This window comes from Molothrus aeneus, chromosome 25, assembly GCF_037042795.1.
Source record: "Molothrus aeneus isolate 106 chromosome 25, BPBGC_Maene_1.0, whole genome shotgun sequence".
Classification (NCBI taxonomy): Eukaryota; Metazoa; Chordata; class Aves; order Passeriformes; family Icteridae; genus Molothrus; species Molothrus aeneus.
In genome coordinates this window covers 1,861,867-1,877,225 of record NC_089670.1, presented here as the reverse complement: position 1 = coordinate 1,877,225, position 15,359 = coordinate 1,861,867, and the positions used below count along the sequence as shown (strand labels likewise).

The window sequence follows — 15,359 nt, the reverse complement described above, 5'->3', positions numbered from 1 at the left end:
CTCCAGGATGAACAGTGGGACATGCTTGCTGCTGCAGGGCTACTGTGTGGGTCCTGCTTCCCAAGAAAAATTAGGTGAGCAGCAGAGTTGGGACAGTGCCCACATCTGCTGGTGACAGGCTCGAATATGCATCTCCCAGAAAATAAAAGATATGGAGGCTTTCATTGAGTTTTCTTATAAAAAATAGTGTTTATTATTCAGTAAAACCAGTGACTTTCAGTTAAAGATAGTAGCAAAAATAATTTTTTCTGATATATTCTACATATGATTTTAGCACAGGACAGAAATACAGACTGCTCAGTTTTCCAACAAGTCTGAAATGGATTATCCAGGCACATTACTGAAAGTTCTATGGCTGTAAATAGTAATTTATTAAAACAGTATTTGCTTTATTTGTCCCTTATATTACAGAATAGTTCTCAAACTATGAGGTGATTGGAGAGTGATCCAGGGATACAGTGATATCCTGAATATACCATCAGAACAGACATTAGATCAATGGTGCTTGGAAAATGTAAGAAGCAGCAAGGTGAACAGTTTCTGTAGAAAAATTCCCCACTCAGATTTGACAGGGTACCTCAACATTTCACCAAATCTCAGCTGGCACTGCTGGAAGCAGCCAGGTATTCTTGGGTGCTATCAAACTGACACACCTTTTGTTAAGCACCAAAAGCAAAGGCAAATAAGGTCAGCATAGTCACTGCACACTTTCTCTCACCCAATTAAATCACGGTTTTGCAGTGTGTTGGCCAAGACTCTCGCATGTCTTTGTTCACATAAACGTACAGCCACGAAACAAAGGGGAAAAGGGCAACAACAACTGCAGCAACCAAACGAGCTCCTCCCAGGGGACTCCTGAAAGAACAAATCCAACAGAGCTGCTTCAAATCACTGAATCTTTAACGCTGGAAAAGACCTCCATGATCATCAGGTCCAACTCTGACTGCATACCACCACACCCACTAAACCCTACGGTGCAGTGCCACATCCACTGGTTTTTTTTGAACACTTCCAAGGAATGGTGACTCCACCACCTCCCTGGGCAGCCTGTGCCAATGCCTGACCTCTCTTTCAGTGAAGGAATTTTCCCTAGGATCCAATCTCAACCTCCCCTGGCACAGCTTGAGGCTGTTTCCTCTGGTCCTGTCACTGTTCCCTGGGAGCAGAGCCTCACCCCCACCTGGCTGCATCCTCCTGTCAGGGAGTTTTAGACTGAAAAGCTCCTCCCTGAGCCTCCTTTTCTCCAGACTGAGCCACCCCAGCTCCCTTGGTGACTCCTGGTGTTCCAGACCCTTCCCCAACTCTGTTCCCTTCCAGTCCCTCAAAGTCCTTTTTGAAGTGAGGTGTCCAAACCTGACCCCAGGACTGGAGGTGCCTCAGCAATTCCAGCACAGGGGACAGGCACTGCCCTCATCCATGGCTGGGACAGCCCAGGATGTCCTTGGCCACTGCTACAGCCACCACAGAACATTCACATCTGCCTGCAGCTGGAAAAAGCAGAGAGCCTTTGGCCACTTTAATGGAGGGGCTCCTATGGATGTATCACCAGTCTTTTACTGGAGAGGCACAAAGAATTTCCTGACAACTCAGGCTACAGAAACTAGTTGGAATTAAATAAAGCACCTTAAGCAAAGGGAAAATGCCCCTATTATGGCAGGAGGCCATAAAAAGTGCTTCATGTAGCCTTACATTCCCCCCTGCCCCAGCTTTTATCTGTGCAAGATCCTCCAGGCTGCTACTGCCTGGCCATCTGGAAGGTTCAGAGGGTGACATGAAACAGGAAAACAAGCTGCCAAAATCAACTGTGTGTTTTCAAGGAGCTAGTCACTAAATGGGAACATTGGAATGCATTATAAAAAAAGAGAAAATAAAACTTACTTTGCTGAACTGCGACAAAGACTCATCCATATTGTAATAATCACCAGACCAAACAATTCTCTAAAAAGCCAAACAAAAAACAGATCAGAAAATAATACAAACAGATGTTTATGTTCCTACAATACAAATTTTGCCTCCAAAACAGTAGTGGCTGCTCCTTTGGAGAAGTTCAATATATTTTACTAGGATTATAATTATAAAGGTATTTACAAAAAGCAACTTTGCTTCACACCACAAATCTACAAGACAGCTAAACAGCTGCAGAAATTCCTGCCTCCACGTTTTGTTCTACTGCTGGATTTATATTCCACAGCACATTTCTCTAATTAACACAGGCAAAGCAGGCACATTTCTCTCATTGAAACAGAGCAAAGCAACATCCCAGTTTTCCAGACTGTGATTAGGTACAGAAGTAGCTGCCAGGTTTTCACCTCAGTACTTTACAAGCACCTACTTTTTAAACAACTCCTGAATGTCCAGGTGAGAAATTCTCCCTCATCCTCAATACCTTGGAGGACTCAGCAGCCCATGCCAGATTAACGTGAATTTGGGATCACCTCAAGAGTTTTTAAAACATTGATTACCACTCCCACAGCTCCAGGAAAAGAGAACAAAACTGCTTCACTGTGCTTGTGCCCTGGTGTCTGAAAGCCAGACAAATAAATCCAACTACCTGCCACAATCAGGGAGGCAATGACTGTTCCCTTCCCTGTGCCCAAGCAGTCACTGGTTTGGAGCATCTTTGGTCTGATTCCTCTGGACCAACAGCTCTCACTGCAACAGCCCAGGAAATAAGGTTTTGGAAGGTGACACCAGGAGGAGACGGCCTGGTGAGCTGGATTTGGGCAGGGGCACATAAAACCCACTGCTTACCTGCCTTCCTCCTCATGGAAAATGTTTCCTTGAGCATAAGCAAACAAAGAGCAAGCCAAGGCAATGGTCCCAACAACACAGCCAGCAGAATGAAGGTCACAGAGGCTCCTCCAAACACCATTGTCTGGGGGAAAAAACAAAAAGACTGTCAGCCACTATCATGAAGAATGAAGTAAACCCATCTGGGTCTTCCACAGACCTGAATGGCAAATACCCCTTGGTGAATTTACAAAAACCTGAAGTTTCACAGAAGTTTTGCTATTATAATCTTTATTTTCCACAGATCTGGGCATAAGGAAAACCCTAACTATGAGTTTAACATTAACATGCAGATTCAATAGACCAGCCAATGAAATATTCAAAAACTATTCAAAACCACAAGCCTCATGAGTTCTGAACATAGGAATGTTTGGCCACTTTATATGCTTAAGGTGGCCAGAATGCCAAGAGACTGCAATGGTGTAATTTGTGACAATACCATGCACTCCTGAAGGTTTTCTTTTTTAAGTGTGATTTTAGTTTATTCAGCATAAGTATTCATCCAGAACAGATACAGTCACTTTGTGTACATAAAATTGCCTTATTTTAAATTATTTCCACTGAATTAAAATGCAAAAATCTTAACTATGTTCTGAAGACTTCAAACAAATCTAATCTGAATGATCCTCTGAACTGCTGTTAGCTCCCCCAACACACACCCTTGGAAACACAGCCTTCGAATGTTCCTGCCCATGGCTCTGTGGGGCAGCTGCAATACCTGGCACTGAACAAGACCTTTAGCACTTTCATGGGACCGTGCAAAGCTCAGCTGCTTTTGCACGAGGTAGATAAACAAAAACACAGATTTACAACGAAACAAAGTCAATTGCTAAGGTCAGCAACTGAGCCAGGTTCAGAGCATGCTCCCAGACTTCTGCTCCAGAAGGCTTTAAGCTGGAACTGGGGTGCAAAGGCAGGCCCACCCCAGCAGCTGGGCTTTCTGCTGGGCTCCTCTCCTCACCTGCAGCATGACCAGCCACCAGCACTAAAGCAATGACCAGCTTGTGTAGAATTAAGTCCTGCAGTTTTTTGCCCTCAGAAGGTAGTAGGATGTGTTTCCACACAGGCTGATTTTAATCTGTGGCTCAATTAAAAAAAAAAAAAAAAAAAAAGCAAAACCACAACCTTTTGAGGGCAAAATTTGAGCAGAGGGTGTTTTGCACACCAGTATCATACCTGCTATTGAAGGATTGATGCTGACAAGCAGTGTCAGGGCAGCTGGCACTAAGTAGACAACCTGTTAATGATATAAATCTACTGGGTATTAAAACTCAGCAAGCTCAGGAAGCAGAAGTGCCCAGCCACAGCAGCACTTTTCCCCTTTGCAGTTTGTCAGAGGCACAGAGCAGATCCCAGTCCCTCGCCTCCAGCATGCCCTGGCACTGCTAGTGCTCATCTTCACCGTCACCACCCAAAATCCCGGGCCATCAGCCCACAGCCAGCCCTTGTTCCTCTGCTCCTGGCTTACAGAACACTGGCTGTCTGACCAAGCACTGCAGAGCCCCTTCCCTCAATCCTGACCCTCCCCGGACCCTCCACCCGCGCTGGGGCGTTTTGTCCCCTTTGGTGCCACTGTCAGAGGGGCTCACACACCGCAGGGCAGCCCCTGCACGGCCAGCAGCTCCTGTCGCACACACAGACCGTCCCTGCCGCCCGCAGTGCCCAGCCCAGGGGATGCTGAGTGCCCGAGGCAGGACGGGCACCGGAGCGGGGCTCGCTCCCCGTTCCCTCGGAGGCTCCCGCTGGAGACCCAAGGCGAGCCCAGGGCCACGGGCACAGCGGGGCAGGAGCAGCGGGAGCAGCTCGGGGTGCTCTGCACAGCCAGCGATGCTCTGCAGGGGCAGGTGCAGATCTGGGCTGAAACAAGGCAGATCCTGGAAGAACGGTGGGATTCCAGCTCTCGCTGCAGTAGAGACATCGCTTTCCCGGCTCTGCCCGCTCCTCAGCTGGGAGCCGGGACGTTTCCTCCGGCAGCCCCGGATCGGACGGGCGTTAGCGGAGCGGGGCTGGGGCCGCCGGGACCTCGGGGCAGGAGGTGCCGAAAGGGAAGGGGAGGGAAGGGCGGCCCGTACTCACCGTCCACAGCCCCGCGTCGGGGTCGTTCACCTGCAGCGGGAGGCGCGCACTGAGACCCCGCAGCCCCCGGGCCGGGCGGGGCCGCGCTCCGCGGGAGGGGAGCGGAGGGGACGGGAGGGGAGCCCCGGCCTCACCTGCACGGCGGCCGCCAGCCCGAAGAAGGCGGCCATGAGGAGGTTGCAGAGCCGCCACAGCCGCGCCGCCATGGCCGGGGCGGGACAGAGGGGACGGACAGAGGGACGGACAGAGGGCGGGACGCGGGCGGGACGCGGCCCCGATCCCAATCCCCGCCTCGATCCCGATCCCCCATTCCGATCCCCGATTCCCGATCCCGATTCCCGATCCCGGCCCCGGCCCCGATCCCCATCCCCATCCTTATCCCCCATCCCGGCCCCGATCCCCATCGCCATCCCGTTACCGATCCCAATCCCGCTATCTCGATCCCGATCCCGGCCCCGATTCTCATCCCCGATTCCCATCCCCATCCCGGCCGCAGTCCCGAACCCGATCCCGGCCCCGATCCCCATCCCCATCCTTATCCCCCATCCCATCCCCGATCCCCATTCCCATCCCATTCCCGATCCCGATTCTGCTACCGATCTCGATCCCGATCCCGGCCCTGATTCCCATCCCCAATCCCGATCCCCACCCCGATCCCCATCACAATCCCCATCCTGATCCCGATCCCGGGCAGCACTGCGATATTTCGAGGGAGTTAAACCCTGGCACAGGTGCCCAGTGCAGCTGTGGCTGCCCCTGGATCCCTGGCAGTGCCCAAGGCCAGGTTGGACAGGGCTTGGAGCAGCCTGGCACAGTGGAAGGTGTCCCTGCCACGGCAGGGGGCTAAATAAGATGGGTTTTAAAACAGCTTCCAACCCAAACCATTCTGTGATTTTTGTAATGGTTCAGGAATAGTTTTGTGTTTAAGAGATTCAGTCATTTTGTGTAGTCTGGAGAACCAAAAAGGATATTGTTCAGAAGAATAGCATTGTGCCATTGTTCTCTGATTATTTATGATGAAAAGTGATAATAAGTGATGAATTGAAAGTGGGTCCTTTAGAAATGTGATATTTACCAAAACCAAGCCTCTGTGAGATCATGTCTCCCACCAATTTCATACAGTTCCCTCAGCACCCTACAGAATCGGGTCTTGCTAAATTGTTATGTGGAGGACATGTAAACGTGCCCACATTTGTGGAGAGGATTCATTCTCATCTTATTTTTAACTGAGTCTTTCCTTGAGCAGGTTACAAGAGATGAAATTACTGCAAATAAAGCCACAGAGAAGTAAGAGTTGTCTTTGTGGGAGTACCTACCCCTCATCTCAAAAGAAGCAGAGCTCGAGTAATAAATCACCTTCATGCCTTGTTTCCAGGTCAAAGATAGGCTCTTGAATGTATTTTCTAACAGAGGGGAAGTAATTTTGGGCTAGAAAATGAAAATGTCACGGATTAAAAAGTAAGTGTTGATAAAAGTGTAAGAAGAATGTAAAAGCATGTCTTTCATTAGCATAATAATTATCAGCATAATATGGTAGGAAAATAAAAGCAGCCAAGCTTTTCAGGCACACCAGTTCTTTGTGTGGGAAACAAAATTATGAGTCACTGCCCGTTTTTTCCAACAATACTAGCTGATCTTCAATATGAAAATTAATCTGTGATGAAGTCTTTGGATCTTTAATTTGTCTGATCACAAGCTATTGTGCAAATTTGCACAGCCCACCTAGTTTCTGTCATGGCTGGGCTGCTCCTTGACATCTCATGGGCTCTACAGTCATGAGAGGAGAGAGCGCAGATGGGAGAAAGTGATAGAGACTGGGAAGGAAGCAGAGAAACAGCTGGGCAGACACAGTCAGGACCCTGCATGGTGTGGGACAGGACTCTGCTGAGGGGAAGGGAAGGCTGGCATGGCAGAAAGCAACTTCTAATGGGCACGTGGGAGGCATGGCATGGAAGGTTTGGCAGTCCTGTGAGCGACCAAAGTTCAGTGACACAAGAACAAGGGAAGGCAAAAGGCCCCTCTGACTCTCCTGAGGATATGGTTGGAAGGAGGGAATGGTTTAGCAAGTGTGGTGCTCTCTACTGCTCTAATTCACAGAATCACAGAATATTCTGAGCTGGAAGGAACCCATAAGGATCACCGAGCAGATGGCCCATACAGGGATCACACCCACAACCTTCATGCTCACATCATGCTCTGGCCGGTTGAACTAAATGGAATTATGGAATTTAAAAGCAATCAGGCTGTAACATGCCTTAAAAATAAAAACGTCTTTCAGTGCTGGGTGTGCTTATTGCAAAGAAAAGGTCGAGGCTGTTCCCTTTAAAGCTTTATCGAGTATCCTGAGCACTTCCTCCAGGCACCCGCTGCAGGACTGTGTCGGCAGGAGGCAATACTGACTTCTCCCATGAGAGGGAGGCCAAGAACCTTCAGTATCCTTGAGTGGAACTTGAGCTACACGTTCCTCGATATTAGCTAAAACATCTTCCCTCTTTATGACTCTCTGGATCTGCTACTCACCCCAGAGCAGCCCCAGCTTATCTTCACGGTGACAACTCCATCTGTAAAGAACAGAGGCAGCAGGGATGGGCCCTGCAGCCAAGCTGTGATATTGAGAGTCAGGACCTTTCCCAGGAGCCTGTACCAGAGATTGTGCTGCACCACAGCCATAATCACCCATCACAGTGACCCATTTCATAATGGCCCTCATCCTGGTGTCCTGAATGGTGACAAATTGGTTCAGATTGGATCAAAGGCGATTAAAAGGCTCAAGGTGGGCAGGTGGAGGGTTCAGGGCCTTTGGTGTGTTCTTGGCTGCAGAAACCTGACTGCAATTCCAATGGGGACATCTGGAGATAAATGCATGGTTGCACAGCTGATATTGCCAAAAGGGCTCTGGGTTTAGTTGCCTTAACTGGTGGGTCAGGAGCCAGGAGCAGGGAAGGATGGGGCTCACCTTCCTGAGAATGGGAGCAGCCCTGTGTTCCCTGACTGACCAGCTCCAGAGGACACATTTCTGAAGCAAAGGCAAACCCATCCCTGGGATTGTTTTTGCTCAAGGACATGGGTGCACCAGGTGAGTAATGCAGGACGACAGGGAAACATGATACATACCTCAGGGAGATTTGATTTTTGGGTGAGAACAGTCTGTAATGTTGAGTTTCATATGTAATATTGGTTGTTGAATGACAATGCCACTGTATGTCATGGCTACCCTGAACAGTGAGTATGGACTGCTCCAGATACACCAGCCATGGATTAACTGAACTCAACAGACATCTTGGTGGGGATGGCCAGTGACCACTGAAATAATAGCTGTGCTCGTGTAGAGTTATATGAATATATATGTATATAACATAGTTGGGAAGTATAAGATATGGGCCTGATGTAAATGGTACAGAATAAACCAGGATGATGTCCTGGTTGCAGAGAGAAGGGCACATCAGGAAAAAATGCAGACAAACCACTCTCATGTCCTGGTGTGGCACAATGTTTTAGGAATAAAGTGATAAGTAACAGATGTCACATATGTTGACTTCAGGAAGGTTTTTAGCATTGGCTGTCCTGATCCCTTCATAAGAAGATGTAAGGACATGGTGAGTGTAAAACTGGTGATATCATTGTACCTCAAGTGTTAATTATCAGTGTTTGTCAGAATGGGAGGACATATTCAGAGGATTTTTGCAGGGGTCTGTTCTGAATGCCAGATCTTTTTAATTACTTCAGTTAACAGCCTGGATGATTAACACCCATGACCGCCTTATTCAATCTGCTAATTACTCCAGGCTGTTGAGGACAGCAAAGACAACAGGATTCAGCACTAGATGGAGAAATAGCCTGCAAGCTACAGGACAATATTCAACAGGTACAACTTCCAGCGTTACTTTTATGAGCAGTGAGCAACACAGATTGACGTGAGGGAACTGGGTGGATGCAGTTTTCAAAAAATAAAACCTCAGCAACCCAAAAAACACTCCCCTCCCCCCCAAAAAAAAAAAAGAAAAAAAAAAGAAAAAAAAAAAAGAAGAGTCTACAGTGTAATGGAGAGCAAACTGAACAATGGAAAAGGCAAACACCATCCTGGAGCATGTGAGCTGTAGCCTCCAAGGCAAGCTGGCATAGTATGCCTAGCTAGGGATGCTGTGCTTCAAAAAATGCAGATGGACAGTGGAAAAAATCAAAGGAGGTCAGTGAGGATACTGAGAGGCTCAGGAAACAAGAAGAAAGGCTGAAGGAAATGAATTGATGTAATGTGTGGAAGAGAAGGCTGAGGCAAGGACAAGGAGGAAAACATTGCAGTTCATCATTGCACATCATCAAGTGCCCAAGGGGTCATTTTGAAGAAGGCTATGGCCATAGTGAACAGGGCAGGATATAAAGGATTTGAAATTAAAAAAAAAAACCCTGAAGTTAGGCTTTTGGATGATGTTAGGATGTGTGCCAGAACAGATTGCTAGGGAATGGCACAATCCCCATCACTGGAGGTCTTTAAGGAAAGGTTTCACAAACATGTCAGAACAGGTACTGTTGATCCTTCCAGATTTGCAGTGAGGGAAAAGTATGGCTTTAGCTAATTGTAAGCAAACACATGTAGGTGGCACACAGCAGAAGTGGAAGTCAGTGTTTGTGCCAGTGTTTGCCAGCAGGTACTGGGTTTCTGCATCAAAGCCTGCAAGGTGCCAGCCCTGGACCTGCCCTCAGGGGTTAATGCAGAACAGAAAGCTTAAGCAAAACAGGGAAGAGAAAGGAAAGATACAGAACTAGGGAAGGGAATGTTTTTTATGTCAGGACTCAACACAAAGGGTGATGGTTTGCAGTTCCTGGAGGCACTTCCAGTGTGTGTTCAGGGCTGTATTATCACCTCCATGGTGACCTGGGCAATGGAGAGCAGGGAAAGAGTCCTCATACTTTGAATACATGGGACGTCCAGCTCTTTCCTCAGCACATCTCCATTCATAAAAGGGGTCAGTGTTGTTTCTACTACAAAGATGAGGACACAAGGCCTCCTGTAGGTGAAGGGACTCCCCTATGTCATGCAGCAGGCTGGAGAGGGACCACAGTGAAATTGGGGCAACAATTTCACTGCTCTAATTCCCAGCATGTGCTGCCCCTATGAATAGGAGTGTGGAGGAATGGTCAGAAACCATGTGCTGGCATGAACACCCTGGGTGTCCGGGGAAGCACAGCACGGAGTTGTGCCCTGTGGTCCCGAGGGAGTCGGCAGAAGTTTGCAAGGGGCTGCCTGTGTGGGGGAAGCCCTAACCCAAAGGTGAAGATGAGAAATGCTCTAAAGCTGCCGGGGCCGGCTGCGGGCCCCGAGGGGATGCGAGACAGGCCAGCAGATGTCCGGGCGCCGCCGGCCGAGCGCGGTGCGGGGTCCCCCGCGGGCGGTACCCCCGGCCCGGGGGAGCGGGAGCGGATCCGCAGGACCGCCCGAGGATGCCCCGGCCCCCCGCGGGAGGCAGCGCCGCCTCCGCCCCGCCGCAGCGGTGCCGCAGGCGCGGGGCCCCGGCGGGGAGGGGTTTCGCGGCCCCAGCCGGGGGCGGACGGGCGGCGGGGCCGTGTGTCCTGCCCTGCCGGGGAGGGCCCTGCGCAGCGCCGCCGCCGCTGCTCCCGCTCCGCGCACAATGGCGACTCCCAGCCCCAGCGGCGGCTCCGGGGGGAGCGGGAGCGGGCCCGGCCCGGGCGCCGCCGGCAGCAGCAGCAGCAGCATGCAGGGTAAGCACCGCCGGCCCGGGCAGCGCCGGGCCGTGCCGGGCCGCAGCCGCCGCAGGTCTCGCCCTGCCCGGGCCGTGGGGACCCCCAGGCGCTGCCGTTCGCGCCCCCCGCGCTGGGCCGCGGCCGTGCAGCGGCGCTGCCCGCGGGAATCCCCGGCCCCGGCTCGGCCCGGCCCCGGCGGCCCCGCTCCGGGCCTGCCCCGCTGGCGGCCTGGCCGCGCCCGGCGCGCTCGGCGGGAGGAAGCGCGGCCCTGGCCCTGCTCGCCGGGGCTGCCGGGGCGCAGGGCCTGCCCGGAGCTCGGCCCCGGCCGCCGGGACAAAGGCCGGGCTGGACGCGGCTCCGGCCTCTCCCGGCGGGGAACGGTTCTGCGGCCGCTGGAGGTGAGCGGTGCAGGCCGCGGCTGCAGCAGCAGCAGCATCCCTGGGGGCGCCGGCCGGAGCGAAGTGCGCTGGGGGCGGCCCGTGCCCGCAGGAGCCCCGCGGGGCGGCCGGGCTGGGGCTGCGGCACCGCGGCACTGCCCCGGCCAGCCCGGCCCTCCGCCTCCGCTCTGGGCTTTTCTCGAGACGAACGCTTGAGTGAAATCAGTTCAGCGCGAACTTGCCGTTCAGTTTCATTCAGTTTCGTTCCGTTCCGTTCCGATGGAAATTTACAGTGCTGCAGCGGGTCGTGTTGGTTTCCACCGGCACTTGTTGATGGTTGAGCAGCCTTGCAAAAACGGTGGATATTTGTTTTTCAGAAAGGCCTCAGCAAACCCTTTGAGTTTCGCCTTTAAAGTTAGAGCACTGGAATGTGCTCTCTGCTTGAAAAAGATTTTAGGCCTTATTAGGCTGAGGTGGCACAGTGCTAGTTTGTTTGTTTGTTTGTTTGTTTAAATTAAATACAGGGATGGTAATATTAAAGAAGCAGTTTACCCTGTTTTGGGACCAGGAAAAGGAAAGGTTGCTCTCTCTGTGACAGAAGTGTGGGTACTGTTGTGAAATAATGTTTGTCACTGTTATTTGCCATATTCTGTGTTGTTCCTGGTATAGACTGTGCTGAGACTGGTGGGGACTTGTTTGGGCAGAGAACTGATGGTTAAACTGAAGAGCTTGGTATATTTGGAGTAAAAAGATGAATTTTGGCTCCTTGTAGCTTCCCCTGCATGAAGGATTGGGTACCTTTTGGGTACCCAAAAGGTACCCAATCCTTCATGCAGGGGAATGAAGGGCCTTGTCAAGCTAGTATTATCCATTTTTCAAAAACCTGAATCGCAGACTTTGTTCATTAAATGCATGGATTAAAAACTTTACCATGATATGCCAAAACAGTTGTGAGTTAATAAGAACAAGCCTTGTTCTCGTAGTGCAGTTAAAACCCTCAATGTTGCCTGTTGTATTTCCACCTGATCCATTTCTCATATTTGAGTTGTTCCTCTGAATCACTCTTCCAAGGCTGAGAGTTGGTTTTGCACCCTGGCACCTGTGGTGCCCTGTGAGTTTGTGGTGATGCAGCATCTGCATGCTGTGTCCAGTGGAAGAAGGGCACTTGGTTCTGCTCTAGCTTGTTAAGGTGGCTGTTTAAATATGGATTTAGGACCATGGGCCAGGGTGATGATGCCCAAGTGCTGGTGGCTTTCCCTGAGGTAACAGGTGAGTCTTCAGATGTCCCAGGAGGAGCTGTGTGTGGGATCCTGGCTGGGCTCTGGAGCAGCAGGTTGCTGTGACTGGGGTGTTCCTGGAACATGCAAGAAACTGTCCCTGGAGCAGCTGTGCTGCCCCAGCACCTGGGTGGGATGGGAAGGGGCTGGACATGGCTGCAGGTGGTGTGCAGGCTGCTGGGGCAGCTCTGGCTGCTCTCCAAGATGCACAGTGCCCTTGCCCACAACATGAGTTCCTGCTGATGCCAAGGCAAGCTGAGCTGAACAAAGAAAACCCCACAAAAGTTTCGAGCGTTCTGCAGTTTGGGAAGCCCAGCTTGTGCTTGTGGTGGGGCTGGGCAGGCACTGGAGCAAGGGAGGTGCAGGAATGCATTGCTGGGTGGGGAGAAGAGTAGGTAGGACTGCATCAGTGTCGATTTAATTGGCTTAAACAGCATGACAAGGTGGAGCAGGGAAGTCATTAAGCTGGAAGCAAGTAATTATATTAAAAAAAAAAAAAGTTTTGCTCAGTTAGTTTTCAGCCACAAACACTCTGACCTGGCTTGTGCAACTGCTTCTGCAAAGGAGGTGGGAGTGGGATGGGGTGGAACTCCTGTGCCAAAGGACTGTGACAGTGCTCCCCTGGTTGCTTTTGGAGACCTTGCCCAGAGGCCATGTGCTTGGGCAAGCTCACCTGAGGTGAGAGTCCCTTGCAGGAGGTTTCTGCTCTGGTGTCAAGGCTGGCAGTTTTATAAGGAGTGTCAGCTGTCAGGGCATTCATCAGGGCCTGGGGATAGGGAAGAGTTGTGAGGATGGTGGTACAGGGGAGAAGTCTTCAGAGGAATCAAGGCCCATCACATTGATGTCCAGGGCAAGGGCACCAGGTCCAGAAGGTCTCTGCTGCTGACCACCCAGTTTTGGTTTTAATTCTGTATCCTACACCATTTCTGATGCACACAGGCTAAAGTCCTCCAGGTGACAATGCAGAAGTGAAGGGACACTGCCCTGTCCCTGTGCTGGGCTCACTGTGCAGCCATGGCTCTCAAGCCTGATGATCAAGCAAGGGGTTGCTTCAGGCCTTATTATTATTCACCCTTATTCTGCATGCCCCAGCTTCACTCTCATGTCTTCTCTTGGCTACCTGGATCAGCTGCCCATGCCAAAGGACCTGGAGCTTCATTTCTTCCCAAAGAATCCCCTGACCAGTGCAGTTCATGGTGCTGTGTTCAAGGCACAGCTTGGAGACGAAGGAGAGCTGGAATTCTGAATATTAAAATAGATCCTATTCAGTAATTTTTAAATGTCTGTTGCATGCACACTAAATCAAGTCTGTCCAGATGCTGGTGACTGGTGGTGTGAAGAGTTGTTCTTACTCATGTGTAATGTTGAAGTTCAAGAACAGTCCTGAGTATTTAGTGTCCTGGATGTTTTGTGCAAGAAACAGATTCTGTGAAAGTAGGATACCTTTGACGGTGATTTAAGGAAAAACCAGCACCCAAACTGTAATTGGAGTAATCTTGTGTTTCTCTCATTGCCAAAATTAGTAATAGTCATTACTGCTAACATTACTCAGAAAATGGTAATTTGAAGAATAGTGGTATGAAATCTAGAAATGTAGTTTGTTCCAAGGCATAGGGAGAATTTTGATTCTAATTAAAACCTGTGGAGTCACTCATCCTAACTACAGTGCCAAAGAGGAACTGGAACCACTTATAACTGATGGTTGTGGAATCAGCTCAGCTGCACTGGGCACTCAGGAAGACTGGAGGCAACTGGGACTTCTCCAAATACTGCCTGGTTTGCTCTGATGTCTTTAAAAAGCAAAGCAGAGCTACTGAGTGTGTCTTCTCAGAGTGTACATCACGGCTCAGATGTGTTGAGTGGGAATTCCTGACCAGAATTTGGGATTCTCAGTTCCCTTCATGTGTCTGTGGTCCCATTTGCTCCCTCATTCATGTCTTTGCCCTCTTCATCTGACTCCAGCCATTTTAGCAAAAAATCAGAGGAGCTGTGTCTCTGGTGAGAGAGTCCTTTGTGGGTATGAGGCAGGGAGCCTGGACAGGGAGGTTGTTAAGAGGTGTCTGAGTGCATGAGGAGATGAGCTAGAGTCCCTCTCTCACCCTTGGGTGCCATTCATGACATCAGGGGTTTACTGAAGTTGGGTGATCGCTTCCTATTTACAAGGAAACACTCTCCTGTACCTTTTTTTCTGGCAGAAGAGAGCTGCTGGGAGGCTTTTTGAGAGGTCAGGAATTGTTCATGTTTGGGATGGACTCTGTCAGTCAGTGTGGTCGGGTGAATTTGGTGTGGGTGTGTGATGTGCACAGTGGGGTAGTGGTGGCTCCTGCACACAGCACTGGCAGAAGCTGAATATTGCTTGAAACCATTTGTGGGCTTGCTGCCACCAGACTGATCCTCATTGTGGGAATTCAGTAAAGAGATGCCATGGCTCCCATGTCCTCCTCTGTTTCTTGCTGCCTTGGTGAGTGCATGAGGTGACTGGGGCTGCTCCCCTCCCCACTCTTGCTCTCAGTGGAACTATCAAGCCATGTGTGTTAGCAGACAGCCCTGATGCAGGCTGACTCTGGCAGATTGATGGGTGTATGTCTACTTGGACATATTTGCATTTGTTAAGAGCAATAAAAGTTGTGTGGTGAGCAAATCAGTGTATTTTAGTTCATTTGTGCCCCCAGTTTATTCCTGTATGGTCCTTATGGCCATGTCTGCTTGTGTTGGTGTAAGCTTGTGTGTGTAGGGTTGTGTTGGTATGTGGGCAGATGGTTTTGCATTTTGCCTTTCTATTTTGTTTTACTTTTAATCAATTGATGGTTTTGATATGTCTGTTTTCCTGGTAAAGAGGCAGCCCAAAAGTGTTAGTCTCCTTAGATGCTGGAAGGTTTTTTCAGTTATTTTATGCTGATTTGAGGAAGCCATGAGGTGTGGAAGTCACACTGTTGCCCATCAAAATGAGAGTTATCCTGCAGGAGAGAGATGAGTTTTGTGAGGCTTGAAAAAGCCAAAATGTATGCTTTCCAAACTTCATGTTGTTGAGGAGTCCCTGAAATGAAATTTGTGTGTATGCAGTGAAGCACTGATTACAGGAATCTTATGTAACCATATCAAGCTCTGAGTGTATCAAACACACATAAACAGCTTTTTT

General features: G+C 50.1%; 2 protein-coding genes across 3 annotated transcripts in view; one reads left to right on the top strand and one right to left on the bottom strand.

Annotated features, from left to right (window-relative positions):
- Positions 1–169: 169 nt before the first annotated feature.
- TMEM220 (transmembrane protein 220) lies at positions 170–5,091 on the bottom strand. The gene is made up of 6 exons (XM_066565575.1): positions 5,001–5,091; positions 4,867–4,896; positions 3,967–4,027; positions 2,752–2,875; positions 1,879–1,938; positions 170–855 (listed from the first exon to the last, which is right to left on the bottom strand). The coding sequence occupies exons 1-6, from the start codon at positions 5,070–5,072 to the stop codon at positions 723–725; spliced, it is 480 nt and encodes a 159-aa protein (XP_066421672.1). The 5' UTR covers positions 5,073–5,091; the 3' UTR covers positions 170–722.
- A 5,333-nt stretch (positions 5,092–10,424) lies between these two features.
- MAP2K4 (mitogen-activated protein kinase kinase 4) overlaps positions 10,425–15,359 on the top strand; it is a 63,681-nt gene continuing 58,746 nt past the window's right edge. Inside the window, exon 1 of one of the 2 annotated variants that reach the window (XM_066565570.1) lies at positions 10,425–10,584. In XM_066565570.1, the coding sequence (XP_066421667.1) occupies positions 10,494–10,584 (91 nt within the window). In that variant the 5' untranslated portion in view covers positions 10,425–10,493. The remainder of the gene's footprint in view (positions 10,585–15,359) is intronic. The other variant, XM_066565571.1, reaches the window with a different exon arrangement.